Below are 16,757 nucleotides of genomic sequence, written 5' to 3' on the forward strand. Positions count from 1 at the left end.
GGGGGGGGGGGGGCACCTGTACTGGTGGCACATAAAAAGCACCCTTCAAACGTTGGGCCTCACAAAGGTGATAAGTGACCAAGATCTTTGACAATACACTGTGCTTGAGAAAATTCATAAAGCCAAGTGAAATCATAGTTGTGGGTGATATTGGTAGTATATCTGTTAGAAATTATCAATTCTATCACATGGAATGTTAGTGTTTCTCTCAATCTTGGTGCTTTCATCCAAGACGGAGACAAACATCAATGCTCCATGTGACAGGCTTGATAATCATTAAGAGATATTTGTTTAACATGAAACCAATGGTAGCCTGGTTAAACCACATGAATATTTATAGGTGCAGGAGTAGTTGTGTGGTAAGAAGCTTGCTTCCCAACCACATGGCTCCGGGTCCAGTCTCACTGCATGGAACCTTGGGCAAGTGTCTTCTATAGCCTTGGGCCAACCAAAGCCTTGTGAGTGAATTTGATAGAGGGAAACTGAAAGAAGCCCATCATATATATATATGTATTTATGTATGTATTTGTGTCTCTGTGTTTGTCTCCCAACCATTGCTTGACAACCAATTTTGGTGTGTTTACATCCCTGTAATTGAGCAGTTCGGCAAGATGAGACCGATAGAATATGTACTCGGCTTATGAAGAATAAGCCCTGAGGTTGATTCGTTTGACTAAAGACGGTGCTCCAGCTGGAGCACCGTCTTTAGTCAAACGAATCAACCTCAGGGCTTATTCTTTGGAGCACCGTCTTTAGTCAAACGAATCAACCTCAGGGCTTATTCTTCATAAGCCGAGTACATATTCTATCGGTCTCATCTTGCCGAACTGCTCAATTACAGGGATGTAAACACATGACTGAAACAAACAAAAGAATAAAAGCATATATAATATGTATTGTATGACTGGGGCATATGTACATGTACACACTAACATATCAGTCACTCAAACTCATCATTATCATCATCAATTTAAGGCAGTGAGCAGGCAGAAACGTAAGCACGCCGGGTGAAATGCTTAGCAGTATTTCATCTATCTTTACGTTCTAAGTTTAAATTCCACCGAGGCCAGCTTTGTCTTTTATCCTTTCAGGGTCGATAAAACAAGTACCAGTTGTGTACTGGGATTGATCTAATCGACTGTCCCCCCCCCTCCCCCAAAATTTCGGGCCTTGTGCCTAAAGTAGGAAAGATTATCATCATCAATTCATGTCCATTTTCCATGCTGTCATTGGTTGAATGTTTCAACAGGATCCAACATATTGAAGGACCACATCTAGCACCAGTGACTCAGTTATAGCATGGTTTCTATGACTCAGTGCCCTTCCTAATGCCAACCCTGTATTAGTGGTTTTTCATGTGACGAGCTCTTTCTTGTGAGGTCTTTAAGCAACAGGAGAGTAAATGAGGTAGAACTGGAAAGTGGGGCAAAGATGGTGGTGAAAAGGTGTTCAAGCATAGCCTTAAGGTACAAGAAGTTGAATAGAAGCATGTAGGGAGAGGCGATGAAAAAGAGTGGATGGATAGAGGTTGTGACAGTGTTTGAGGGGAGAGTAAGAGGTGAAAATGAAGATGGGTGTGAATTTAGTGAATGATGAACAACCATTTCCACCACCACCATTACCATCATAACCATCACCGTTATAATTATCACAACCATCATCATCATCACAATCGTCAATAAACATCGAAATGATTATTGTTTTTCTTTTTGTTTTGTTTATTTTCAGGAGACTGAGAAACAGTTAACTCACTGGGAATTCCGTCATAAATTATTGAAACGAATGAAAAGTGGTTATGACTTGGCTCGTAAGTATTCTTTAAGATTGATTAATTTTATGTTGACCCCACCCACACACCACCACTACTGACCTCTACACATATTGCAGCCAATTAAGATATAGCAGCGAAATCTCCCTCAAATCATACTTTATAACTTAAAAAACAGGAAGGATTTCTTGAATAATGAATAGATATGAGAATTGAATTTTTTTTTCTTTTGTCTTTGGTCAGTAAGTGTTATGTCCAATTTGCTTCGGTCTAAAAATCAAAGGAAATGACTACTATTCCCTTCAAACTTTGCTTTTGTCACCTGGACATCAATGTTTAGAAACTGACCTATTTTCCATTACATTTCAGACAGATTCAGTGCTGAGTTGCAAATATTCTGCTTAATACCACAAATTCGTCAGTTACTTGACCTTAACCACCTGAGCATGTCCCTTAGTGGCTAATAATATGTGCATCTCTGATCATGAGCAGGAGTAGTGGGAGAGCGTCATAGATTTGTATTGGGAAGGATTTTTTTGTGGATTTGAATAAATGTAGCAAAAGAAAAGTTTGGAGGAATTATTAGCCATTTTTCATGCTTTCTAAGGGTAAGCAAATAGGAAATAACAGTTCCTACCCAAGGACAAAGATCATGTTACACAGTGTAATAGATGAGATGGTCATATGTGCATTTGTATGTATGTATTTGTGTATTTGTAAAAGCAAAGTCAGCAATGCAGAATTTTAGGTTTGTTAAGGCTGCCCTAACACTTCATAGTGGAGGCGCAATGGCCCAGTGGTTAGGGCAGTGGACTCACGGTCATAGGATTGCAGTTTCAATTCCCAGACCGGGCGTTGTGAGTGTTTATTGAACAAAAACACTTAAAGTTCCACGAGGCTCTGGCAGGGGATGGTGGCGAACCCTGCTGTACTCTTTCACCACAACTTTCTCTCACTCTTACTTCCTGTTTCTGTTGTACCTGTATTTCAAAGGTCCAGCCTTGTCACACTGTGTCATGCTGAATATCCCTGAGAACTACATTAAGGGTACACGTGTCTGTGGAGTGCTCAGCCACTTGCACATTAATTTCATGAGCAGGCTGTTCCGTTGATCGGATCAACTGGAACCCTCGATGTCGTAAGCAATGGAGTGCCAACAACACTTCGTAGATCCTCAGAGCATTACCCAGAGATAAGTCAGATAACTGCCAAGTGTAGACAAAGGTTACAAACTCAGATGAGTGGGGACATCAACTGACAAAGACCATTCCCTGTCCAGCAGCTTTTCCTTTATACCAGAGTAACTGTCTCCTTGGGACATACTTTACAGAAGGTTAAGGGGTGCTTCACTCCCAGTAATATGACACTCAACTGGAATTTCTAAGTCCCACACAAACGCTAGATCACTGGTACTCAACCATTTTCTTACCTATGAACCTCTTTGGTTCATATTTTACATATTATCATCATCATCATCGCCATCATCGTCATTTAACGTCCGCTTTCCATGCTGGCATGGGTTGGACGGTTTGACTGAGGACTGGCAAGCCAGGAAGCTGCACCGATCTCCAGTCTGATCTGGCAAGGTTTCTACAGCTGGATGCCCTTCCTAACACCAACAACTCTGAGAGTGTAATGCCCTTCCTAACACCAACAACTCTGAGAGTGTAATGGGAGTTTGTGCATATATATATAGAGAGAGAGATGTGTTAATATGTATGCTTGCGTGTCCGTATATCAATCACCATAAAGTTGCAAGTTGACAGAATCATTAGCAGACTGGGAAAAAATGTTTAGTGGTATGTTGTCTGTTTTTGCATTTTGAGTTCAAATTCCACCAAAGTCGTCTCTGCCTTTCATCCTCTTGAGGTTGATAATATAAGTACCAGTTAAGTACTGGAGTCAAGGCAATCATCTTATCTCCTCTCCTGAAATTTCTGGCCTTGTGCCAAAATTTGAAACCATATATCAATTGTTATAGATGTTCTTCATTTTATAGTTAACAACAAAAGGCTTGTGTAACCTCTGTTGTTAATGATGTTATATTGATATGACATTGTTTTCATAACAATCCTGACAAAAAATGTTTATTTTATACACACACACGTATATATTCTCTCTCTCTCTCTCTCTCTCTCTCACACACACACACACACACACATGCAGACACATACATATACACATACATACCTTGTGGTAGTTCTTTCCTCCCAACAACCTGCCAACTACATCACTACCTAATGCCACCGTGTTACATCACATTCAAACTTTGAGTGATTCTTTGAGTCATTCAGATTTATTTGACTTACACAGTTCATAGAGATTGTGTTGTTCTAGACAGCAACATACTGTGATAACTATATATATAATATATATATATATATATATCAATACACACACACACATACACATACACACCTACACACACTTCAGACAATTATACACATTTATACCTACCATTGCTTATTTATACACCTATCTGAAATACATTCAACTTGTTACAATGAACAAAAAATACCTGGAGAACGTTACACTGAATTTACTGCATCCTTGCATTGGAACTAAATTCAAAACCATCTTTGATTCTGTAGGACCCCCAGATGCACCAACCAATGCATCAGTAAGTGTTGCCAGCAGTTCCTCTCTTCTGGTTAACTTTTCAGAACCACTCAACCATAATGGAGCAGTCGTTACCAGCTACAAAGGTAAGAGTTGTACCTCTCCACTAACTTAAACATTTTTCAGTTTCTTTGTCGATGTTGCTGCTGTTTTTTAGGCTGGGTGCCATCTCTAATGCATTAACAAAAAATTCCTAGTTCCTTATCTTAATTTGTTCAGATTATATATGTATATATATATATATATATATATATATATATATATATATATATGAGCTTGGTACAGTCCTCAGGGTCATTGGTTCTTGTCAAACCATCCAAGACCTGTCCGCATATTTAACGGATGCTAAATAGCAATGATGACAATGGTGATATATATATATATATCATCATCATCATCATCGTTTAACGTCCGCTTTCCATGCTAGCATGGGTTGGACGATTTGACTGAGGACTGGTGAAACCAGATGGCTACACCAGGCTCCAATCTGATTTGGCATATATATATATATCGTCAGTAAATCATAAATTCAAAAGAGAAGCACAATCTAAGTTAATAGAGCAGTAGAGTAATTAGATAAAGATAGTTAAGGCCAGTCTATAGGGTTACCCTGGGTTTCACATCCATGAAGGACCTAGCTTTACAGCATTTCAAAGGACCCTAATGGCCAGCTATTAGGGTCTGTAGAAACACTGTAAAGCTAGGCACTTTATGGGTGTGAAACCCAGGGTAAACCCACAGACCAGCCTTAACTATCTTTATCTAAATGTGTGTGTGTGTGTATGTGTGTGTGTGTGTGTGTGTGTGTGTGTGTGTGTTTGTGTGTGTGTGATGGAAATTCTTGAATCCAAGATCAAAGGGGTCATAAATCCAAAGAGGACTTTATAAAAGTCCAGTATAACTGAAGTGTAAATAGTTTTATTTTAAAGATTTAATGTTTTAGCAAATAAACTCTACCATCAACTAACATTTGTCTTCCATGTTGGCATTGATTGGATAGTCCAACAGCATCCAACAAATTGAAGGACTGCATCATGCATCATTATCAGCTTGGCATGGCTCATACGGCTGGATGTCCTTTCTAATACTAAACAATTTACAGCATGTTCTGGGTGCCCTTTTTTTATGGCACTAGCACTAATAAGGTTGCCCTGTAACTCCTGAGATTAAAGATTCCCTTTTTTTTTGAGTGAGGCTTCAGGAGATAGGGAAATGGCTTTGTGCTATATGATGGGAGGTTGAAGTATGAATGAGGAAATACATGTGGTTACTTCAGATTATCCAAGAGTGCATGGATGGAGCTAGTTGTTCTACAGTTTAAGCTCTAAAAATGATGTCATCAGTTCCAGTAAGCTTTCACTAATTCATATATACGTCTTCTGGATACCAGAAGACCTATATGGATTAGCAAAACTGGACTTTCTTCGTTAAGGCTTAAATATCAAATCTGTAAATTAAAACTACATGAGTGTGAGTGTGTGTGTGCGTACACACACACACACACACACACACACACACATACACATACACACATATATATATATATATATACATACATACATACATACATACATACATATATTGACACACACATAGATTTCTACCTGTCTTTTTTTGTTCAATAACAGTCATTTATGAAATCTTGTTATCTTCTATTCTGTTTAGTTGAATGGAGTAAATCCAGTGATTTTGTCATCCTTGAAGGTGAGGCCATTGTCCGAAGTCTCGATAATCTACAATATGAGATTATTGGTTTAGACAAAAACAGTTATTATTATGTACAAGTTTCAGCATTTAACATGAAAGGATATGGACCTGCTACTTTAGCCACACCTTCCTCCGTCCAGCCATCCAGTGAGTATTTTTTTGTTGTCCCCCCACCCTTTATATCTCAGTGTATATTAGATTGTATCAGTGTTGTAGACCTATTGAAAGAGATCTATACAAGTAATTAGGAATCAGCTAATGACCTATATAAGTAATTGTGTATGACTATATAAATATTTACCACTAATTACTTTATAAATAATTAAGGATCAGTAAATTGCCATAAAAATAATTAAAAGAAAAATCAGAGAATGGTTATAAAAATTATTATTAATTACTTAACAACTATTGTAATTATGAATCAGTGAATGATTTTGTAATTAATTTCTGGATCAACCAATTGCTATATTTAAAAAAATCAGCTGATTGTGTAAGTAATTATTAATCAGTTAATGACTGTATAAATTATTAGATATTGGTTATATAATTGTTTAAATAGCACAGGTGAGTGATACTAGGGCAGTGGTGAGTGACACCAATGTAGGGGTGAAGGGCAGTAGTGTAGAGGTTGAATTGTTATTTAGAATGAAACATAACAAAACAATATGGACTAAAAAATTATGGAAGTTAACATTTAAATGCAAATATTTTAAAACTGGCAGTTTTCTATCAAATAAATGGAGATGGTCCTAGGTAGATTGTTATGAAAAGGGTTAAGGTAAGAAATATAAGAATGATGAATGGCAGAGGGGATACATTAGACTGGTTTGTATGGCAGTTGTATGTATAATCTGCATCTCTTGTATGGATGTGGTATACTGTCTGATCAACTGGTGTATAACAGTGGTCCTCGACTGGGGACCATGAAAGACTTTTGGGAGTCCACGCAAGCAAAATAGTAAACTGGGGATCCACAGAAGTATTTTCAGGGTCCATGAAAAAATGTTACTTAAGATGTATTTATCGCAAAAAGCAGCTGAGTTTATTTCTCAAATGTTTTACATAGTTCAGATTACACAAGAATATAAGTGAAAAACAAAATAGGAATTTTTAAAGAAGCATCTATAAAAACCAGTTTTTAAACATCATATGGCTTTGGGAGCCCACCAGAATAGAATAGTAATAAAAGGAGTCCATAGGCAAAAAAAATGGTTGAGAACCACTAGTATATAAGTTTGTAAACCAGGGTGGAAGTAATCTTATTAGTCCATCAGTCAGTTACATAAACATTGTATCAAAGAATCTAGAATGAAAGATTTGTCATAATGAATAATTGGAAACTGGTTCTCCTTTTTCTACAAGGTTGGCATGATGTTGACAACATACTCCCTCGCTCTCAATGGAAAGTAAACACTCTTGAAGACCTATTCTCTCAAGTTAGGCAGTCAAGACCCACAGATGCACCTGCTATCAAAGGTCAGTCTACAAACTTTCTTCTCACCTATAATTACCAAATTCTTAAGTAATTCTTTGTTACTATTTAGTCATTGTTTATAAGGCGTCAAGCTGTCAGAATCGTTAGCACACTGGACAAAATGCATAGTGGCATTTCATTCGTCTTTATGAGTTCAAATTTATTTTTATTTATTTATTTATTTACAGAGCCATCAGGAGACTCCCCAGTCCAGAGGAAAAGAAAAAGTTTAAAGAATCTTTTCTCGTTATCACCAAAGTTTCAGAAATCCCTTCAAAGGTAAGATTTTAATAATTTACTTCATTATATAGAAGAAAATCTGTGGTAGGTGATGGAAGGTGATAAGCTTATTAAAACAGGTTTGTTTAGTTCAATGACACTGTTGATTTGTTGGTCTTTTATAGTGGAAATTTTGGTCATTAGTTAAAATACAGTGTTCCTGAAACTAGAAATATACAACAGATATATACACTCATTACATGAGTTGTGGGATTAACATGCAGGATAATAACTAAGATGTACTTAGAAAACTGAATGCTGTGTGTCATACAGGCAGACACAGAGCAATTTATATGGAGTAACTTCACATTAAGGAGTGAAAGTATAATTTCCTGTAATTCAGATTTTTTCATGATCCCAGCAGACAAAATGGAAAAAGCATTTCCCCAGAGGATGGCGAGAGAGAGGTGCTGGAACAGCAACTCTAACTCACATAGTTTGCACTTGTGGATAGCCATCACCACCTCAATAGGTCTAGGGGCTGAGAACACTGGTGGTCTCCTCTGTCACAGGCTCAACCATAGACCTGTCAGTGATAATCTATACTTTGAAAGTTCGCTTTTCTCAGCCTGACAACCAACAAAATCTAGTCTGGTAATTGAACAATAGCTTGCTAGAATTCAAGTATATTGGTCAGTATATTAGTAAGGAAATAAGAATTCAAGTATATTGGTCAGTTAGTGGTCAAGAAATGATAACATCTAACACATACCACCCTCCATGCTAGTATGGGTTAGTTGTTATATATTAACTTATTTCAAATATTAACTTAATCACCGTATTTCTACATTAACTAATATATAAATGAATAAAACAAACCCAAGTCCTTCTCAACAAGTAGACATTAGCGTAGCCCTTAAGATATGAGTGGTTCACTGATATATTTTATTGCTCCTTATTTATTGAATGTGATTTATTGTTTCAGAGGGATCTACCTATCCTGCCTCTTGTATCACAAAGACAAAATTCTTGTCACTCCAGAAGATCAGTTACCGGTGGTGGAAGTTGATGAGAATTATTCAAGTACCTCAATACACACAGATTTCTATTGGCTTATGAAGGTAAGTCACACAAACAGATATGTATTAGAAGTAGATGTATATGTTGCAGTATATTTAGATTTTTTTTATTCCTTGAGTAGGCTCAGGATTATGTTATTAGACCACAGTCCACTTAGCTGGCAAAAATGAGTATCACCCATATTTCAAAAGGTCGGTCTTGTCACATACTGTCTCATGCTGAATCTCCCTGTGAACTACAGGTCTGTGGAGTACTCTGCTATTTGCATGTTAATTTCACAAGCAGATTGTTCTGTTGATCAGATCAACTGGAACCTTTGTTAATAGAGTGCCGGCTAAACATTAATCTTATATGATTAACTTGAAGTACTGGATTAGCTTTCTAAAATTCTTTGTTTTCTTTACGCATGAACAACTCACAAATAAAACTTACACAAGCTTTACAATTGCTAGACTTCATAAATTTTTCATGACTCTTCTTGGTGATTACACTAAAGCTCCTATTTCACCAGCATTCGTTATCCTTCCTCTATTTCTTTTACCATAACTACCACAGCTTCTGATTGTCTGAACTAGCAAACTGTATAAATTATCCTCCATATCTGGCCACTGGCACCAGCACAGAACTCTTGCAGATCATTCTGTTTCACCAGGGGAAGTGGCTTTAACTCTTCCTTAATACTTCTGCTGTGGAGGACTGTACCTCATGGAAACCTGTCCCCACAGCAGAAGTATTAGGGTCACTCCCCCTGGTGAAGAGGATTGGCCTTCAAGAGTCCTGTACCGGTGCCACTTAAAAAGCACACATGCTGGTGCCATGTAAAAGCACTCATGCCAGTGCCATATTAAAAGCACCCAGCACACACTGCAAAGTAGTTGGCTTTAGGAAGGGCATCCAACCATAGAAACCAGGCCAAATCAGACTGGAATGTAGTACAGCTCTTCTGCATGCCAGCTCTGATCAAACCATCCAATCTATGCTAGCATGGAAAACGGATGTTAAAGGATGATGATGATGACAACAATGATGACAACAACAATCACCACCACCACTACCACCACCACCATCATCATCATCATCTAGGTTACCTCAAGCACCTTATTCTGCTCACTTGGTTACTTCACTCCTCAAACTTCTTGCTAGTACACTTGATTCAATCTAACCACTTTCAAAGTGAAGCTGTCCAGAAACAACCACTTGAGCATACGTTTTTCTTTTAAGCATTTATTTCCAAAGCTTGCCTTTAAATAATTTGAGGAGAAAGAGCTGAGCTTGTAGATGTTTCTTTCAAACAAGTTATATATTGTTCAGCTTTGATGAACAAAATTTATCTGGTTTACTTATAGAATTACTTCTCCTTTTGCTCGTTATCTAGTGTAGTATGCTATAACTTCTTCACTTATATATCTAGTTTGCTACATTGTATTCTCTCTTATCAGATATATTATATCAGCTTCAACATTGATTTTGATTCTATGGTATCTCACAATAGACATGCAATAATATTACAACTTCCATTTTCCCTAATTCACTCAAACTACTCAAAAAAAGTGACCAATTCTTCTCCAAAGAGAAACACATTGATTAATGGTGACCCCAGCTTTTGATTACAGATCTGACAGACCAAAGTCAACCTGGGGCTGAACAGCAACAACAACACAAGACTATCTATTAATGTGAAAAATTATTAACGATTTCCCCATTGCTACATATATTTAATATTGTATTTATTTATCGGTGTGTCTAGAAAGTTCTCCATACAGTTGAATTGTTTCCATTTAGATTGCCTGCACCTGGACAGATGTGAAATCACTGCGACATGACATGTACAAAAGTACAAGTGCTGGTTCCACACACTTCCGAGGTAAACTTCTCCAAGCAGCAGCTCTACTACAGGTAAGTTTCTGGAGAGTATTTTCTTAAGAAATCTTCCTTCACATTGATCTAAACCCAATACTCACCTGTATATCCAGCCATCACTCACAGATAAAAATGACCACAGGTATATGTTTCATTCAATGAAAAAGAGAAAATGAAGAGAGAAAAGTTTAAGGAAAATCCAGTACACCAGGACTAAAAGCAACAGCCTTGTTTTATATTTGCAGTCTCAGTTTCAATCTGCAGCATTTACACTTCTCTTTGTAACTCTTTATCATTCTTTACAATCAGCCACTATCTTCTCCCAAGCAGTTGCAATCAAACCCCCCCCTTCATTAAGAAATTATATGATGACATATCTATAAGGGAGTTACAGGTGCTTTCTTTGATGGTTGCCATATTTCAGCTCATTGTAGAGCAATCTTGGAGATCCTAGTGTTCCATGCAGCACAACTGCAATTCTATCAGGAGGGACTCTGCACTGGACATATTTTGACTCTGCACAACCTTTTTTGTTGGTGATGTGCTTTCACCATCAAATGTTCATTATAAACCACAGATGGTACAACTGATATCTCATCAGGTGTTTGCTATTTCAACAGCATCCTGCATAGATTTTAGTAGAATACACTAGACTTGATAGGACTACTGTTTGGGAAAACTTTACAGTTTGCTGACTGGTTTTATGCCATGTTGTTTCCAAAGTAAATCATTGAACTTTCCGAAAGTGAACACAACCAACTGTCTGTAGCAATCGCCTTTGCTGGTGTTGTCAGATGTCACGCTAACCAAATACAGGAATTTTCTCATTACATTTCAAGATAGTCTGAGGCTCATATTCCAACACTATGCTTTGGATTACATATGGCTTGACTCTTTTTCACATTTATTACAGGTCAAATCCTGATGCTACACATTCAAAACATTGTGTAATTTTCTGGATACTTTCTAGGGAGTATGTCCCTGGGGCTTCGTGGTGACCAAACTGGCTGCCCCCTTCCTTAACACTTTAGTATTTAAAGTAGCCATATCCAACCAAAGCCTTTGCGAGTGGATTTGGTAGGCGGAAACTGAAAGAAGCCTGTTGTGTGTGTGTGTGTGTGTGTGTGTGTGTGTGTGTGTGTGTGTGTCTATATACATATATGTATGTATATATATATTTAGGTGTGTGTCAGTGTTTGTCCCCACCACCATCGCTTGACAACTAATGTTGGTGTGTTTACATCCCTGTAACTTAGTGGTTTAGCAAAAGAGGCACATAGAATAAGTACTATACTTACAAAGAATAAGTCCTGGGGGTTGATTTCTTCAACTAAAACCCTTTAAAGTGGTGCTCCAGCATGGCTGCAATCAAACGACTGAAACAAGTGAAAGACTAATCCCATAACAGAAATCTCAAAGCTACAAAATAATGCATGATTGATTCAAAGCAATGTGAATAAAAAAGCATTACATTTGATAGAGTAATCTGAATGCATAAGGGTTCAATGTAATATATGTTTCACTCCAGCACATCCCACACCATACCATTGCTGTGTGTATGTATTCTCACATTACCATTTATTCTATCCTTGTCTTAACAGAGCGCTTTAGGCATCAGTGATCTTGGACAGTTCTACCACCAACCATTAAAAGACAACAATGGCAGTACCGTATTAGTATGCATCAAGGAAATCAAAGACCCCAAATTCCTGGCTCTTGGCTCTGGTAAATGGGTGTCTTTGGCCAAACTTCACCGAAGAATGACTGTCATAGACCAAGACAGCAGTGAAGCACATGAACTACTCTTGAACTCTGCTGCGGTAAGTAGAATGAGTTTTTCTACCCACTTCTTTTATGAACTTCTTTTTCTAAATATTTTTAAAACATTACTTTTTACATTTTAAATCGAAACCAGCAAAGTTGCAATAACTGCACACATGCATGCATGCATGCACACACACACATACACAGACACAGATATATATATTTATGTATGTGTGTATATATATATATATATATATATATATATATATATATATATATATATATATATATATATATATATATAAGGATAAGATCATTATTTAAAATACCGATTTTATCAGGTGGCTAGCATGGGAATAAAAACCTCATAGGTAATAATTATTATTAAAATTATAACTAAGGGTATCTAAGAGATACCACCTTGCTAGATATAGCAGCCAAAACTTGACTCTAAAATCACATTAAATGTTCATACAGCACCAGGAGAGAAGACAAAGAGACAAAATAAACTAGCAAAAAAAAATTATTGGATAATTCAAGATCCCGGATTTCTGGCTCTTTGTCTTCTCTAAAGGTGCTGTATGAACATTTAATGTGGTTTTAGAGTCAAGTTTTGGCTGCTATATCTAGCATGGTGGTATCTCTTAGATACCCTTAATTATAATATATATATATGTATAAAGAAAGAAAAGGATAAAGAAACCAATGGTAAAGTTAGAATTATACGATATGATATATATCCGCCTTTGCTACTACAATTATCTCTGGAAAATACCCACAAGGATTCTTTACATGGATGTTTACTGTTGGAATGGAGCTACACTCCAAGTACTGTTTCTTCTTTGTTCTTTTTTCTGCGCATCGCTCTCACTTCTTACTACAAATCTCCTCTTATAGATGTAATAATCCATTCTTCTACTATTACCGTCTCTGATGAAGGGATACATTGGATTTTTTCCTGAAACAGCTGTAAGACTTTCTCCATAAAATATAATTCTAACTTTGCCATTGGTCTCTTTATCCTTTTCTTTCTTTATACATACACAAGCTAATACACGACCTATGTTATATTCCCCACTCATGTTGCTACAATGACAGGGGCAAAACTAGTTGGTATACAGCACTTACTCGGTATTACTTGTATCTTTGGGTTTGGTTGACTCCAATACCCTTCATAACGTTTATATATATATATATATATTCGAGGTTTAATAAAGAATATCTTATTTACCTCAGTTTTAACATCATCTCCTTTGAAATAGTAATCTTATGCAGAAATACACTGGTTCCAGCATTCCTGCCATTTTGGGAATCCAGACTGGGAGTTGTTTTCTGTAATCGAGTTGAGGACCTTCTGCAATTCACTCTGGATTTCAACAAAAGTGTTAAAATGGTTACCCCCTTTGAACTGCATTTTCATCTTGGGGAAGAGATGGAAGTCCACAGGTGATAAAGTGGTGAATAGGGTGTGGGTGTGGAAGCAATACTATGTTGTTTTTGATGAGAAACTCATAAGTGAGGAGAGCTTGGTGACAGGGTGCCTTGTCATTGTAAAAAGTTCAATTCTTTGTGCTCCAAAAATCTGGTTACTTTTGCTAAATCTCCTCCCTCAAACTCTTCAAAATGTCACAGTAGAACTCTTGATTGATAGTCTGGCTCCCTAACAGGAGCCCATCTCTTTCAGATCCAAAGCTTGAAAGAGACAAGCTCCTGTTAGGGGCTTGTGAAACTTTAAGTCACATAGAGCCAAATCAAGCTGTTTTAAAAGCACCCACTACACTCTCGGAGTGATTGGTGTTAGGAAGGGCATCCAGCTGTAGAAACTCTGCCAAATCAGATTGGAGCCTGGTGTTGCCATCCGGTTTCACCAGTCTTCAGTCAAATCGTCCAACCCATGCTAGCATGGAAAGCGGACGTTAAACGATGATGATGATGATGATGTCGTGTCAAGCTTAGTAAAATCTCTGTCATCCATACATACAGGCTTGTCCTTTACAGGTGCTGGTATCACATAAAATGCACTTGAGTTGGTGCTGTGTAGATGCACCCATGCTAGTGATACATAAAGGTGCCCAGCACTCTGTAAAGTAGTTAGCATTAGGAAGGGCATCCAGCTGTAAAAACCATGCCACAGCAGACAATTTGAAGTCAGGACAGCTTCCTGGCTGGCCAGCTCTTGTCAAAGCATTCAACCCATGCCAGCGTGGAAAACAGACGTTGAATGATGATGATGAGAATAATAATGGTAATGATAAATACATATAGGTGCAGGAGTGGCTGTGTGGTAACCACATGGTTCTGGGTTCAGTCCTACTGCATGGCACCTTCGGAAAGTGTCTTCCACTTTAGCCTCGGGCCAACCAAAGCCCTGTGAGTGGATCTGGTAGACAGAAACTGAAATAAACCCATTCTATGTGTGTGTGTGTGTGTGTGTGTGTGTGTGTGTGTGTGTGTGTGTGTGTTCGTGCATATGTTTGTGTATCTGTATTTGTTCCCCCACCATTACTTGACAACCAATACTGGTGTGTTTACGTCCAACTTAGCAGTTTGGTAAAAGAGACTGATAGAATAAGTACTAGGTTTACAGAGAATGAGTACTGGAGTTGATCTGTTCAACTAAAGGTGATGCTCTAGCATGGCAGTCAAAAGAGCAAAAGAGTAATATACACACAAAGAAACACATGTTAACATGTTTTCTTGTATTATAATAAAAACCAGTTCTCAGTAGTATGTACCACTTATTGCAATAATATAACATCATTTACATACAAAAGTATACTGGAATATCCAGTATGTATTAGTTGGAGGTTAACTACTAGACTTATATCTCCTTTATTTGCTGATAGAAACAGAATGATTCAGGTGAGAGGTCATAGAGGGGGAGAGAAGTAATGGGTTGTGGTAAGGGTAGACAATGGTAAGACTGAGTGATAGATGGAAACATGTACGTGGAGAGAGAATGAGACCTAAATACATGTGCTTGTTACATGTACCAAATTCCAAAGCCATCCATACAAGTTCTCAGCCAGTATTGTTTGGTTGGTTATATTCATAAATGGGTTGAAACAGTTAACAGATAAAAATAAGAGAAAATTCTCAATGACACACAACATGATAAACCAGGTGCTATGACCTATAATATGATGTGTTATTAACCATATTACTTCATAACTTCGCATGAACTTTTAGAAAGGCCTTGCATATATATATATATATATATATATATATCATCATCATCATCATCATCATTTAACGTCTGCTTTCCATGCTAGCATGGGTTAGACGATTTGACTAAAGACTGGTGAACCAGATAGCTACACCAGTCTCCAATCTGATTTGGCAGAGTTTCTACAGCTGGATGCCCTTCCTAATGCTAACCACTCCGAGAGTGTAGTGGGTTTTTACATGCCACCACCACGATGGCCAGTCAGGCAGTACTGGCAACGGTTATGCTCAAAATAGTGTATTTTACGTGCCACCTGCACAGGAGCCAGTCCAGTGGAACTGGCAATGATCTTGCTCGAATGTCTTTACACGTACCACCGGCACAGGTGCCAAGGGGGCAACGCTGGGCACAGGTGCCCACGATTTTGCTCTCACTTGCCCCAACAGGTCTTCGCAAGCGGAGTTTAGTGTCCTATGAATGAAAGGTACGCATAAGTGGGCTGGCTTCACCCCTGGCAGAGGCCTTGGATTTAGGTCTCACTTGGCTTGCCGGGTCTTCTCATGCACAGCATATTTTCAAAGGTCTCGGTCAGAAGTCATTGCCTCGGTGAGGCCCAATGTTCGATGGTCGTGCCTCATCACCTCTTCCCAGGGCCTACCTCTTCCACACAGCTATCCTCATCCATTCTCGCCACATGACCTTACCAGCGCAATCGTCTCTCTTGCACACCAGAACTGATGCTTCTTAGGTTCAACTTTTCTCTCAAGGTACTTACACTCTGTTTAGTATATATACTGACATAACACATCCATCGAAGCATACTGGCTTCATTCCTTGCGAGCCTACGCATGTCCTCAGAAGTCACGGCCCATGTTTCACTGCTATGTAGCATGGCTGTTCGTACACATGCGTCATACAGTCCGCCTTTTACTCTGAATGAGAGACCCATTGTCACCAGCAGAGGTAAGAGCTCTCTGAACTTTGCCCAGGCTATTGTTATTCTAGCAGCTACACTTTCAGCACACCCACCCCGGCTACTAACTTGGTCAGCTAGATAGCGGAAGCTATCAACTAAGTCTAGTTTTTCTCCCTGGAATGTG

At 38.1% G+C, this 16,757-nt stretch overlaps 1 protein-coding gene across 1 annotated transcript in view; it reads left to right on the plus strand.

Annotated features, from left to right (window-relative positions):
- LOC106882752 (ankyrin repeat and fibronectin type-III domain-containing protein 1) overlaps positions 1-12,646 on the plus strand; it is a 35,818-nt gene extending 23,172 nt beyond the window's left edge. The window contains exons 5-12 of the mRNA XM_014933528.2: positions 1,729-1,807; positions 4,360-4,473; positions 6,053-6,241; positions 7,457-7,570; positions 7,757-7,847; positions 8,773-8,908; positions 10,650-10,763; positions 12,329-12,646. Coding sequence (XP_014789014.2) covers positions 1,729-1,807; positions 4,360-4,473; positions 6,053-6,241; positions 7,457-7,570; positions 7,757-7,847; positions 8,773-8,908; positions 10,650-10,763; positions 12,329-12,631 — 1,140 coding nt within the window. The 3' untranslated portion in view covers positions 12,632-12,646. The remainder of the gene's footprint in view (positions 1-1,728; positions 1,808-4,359; positions 4,474-6,052; positions 6,242-7,456; positions 7,571-7,756; positions 7,848-8,772; positions 8,909-10,649; positions 10,764-12,328) is intronic.
- The last annotated feature ends 4,111 nt before the right edge of the window (positions 12,647-16,757 follow it).

This window comes from Octopus bimaculoides, chromosome 23, assembly GCF_001194135.2.
Source record: "Octopus bimaculoides isolate UCB-OBI-ISO-001 chromosome 23, ASM119413v2, whole genome shotgun sequence".
In the NCBI taxonomy this organism is placed as follows: domain Eukaryota; kingdom Metazoa; phylum Mollusca; class Cephalopoda; order Octopoda; family Octopodidae; genus Octopus; species Octopus bimaculoides.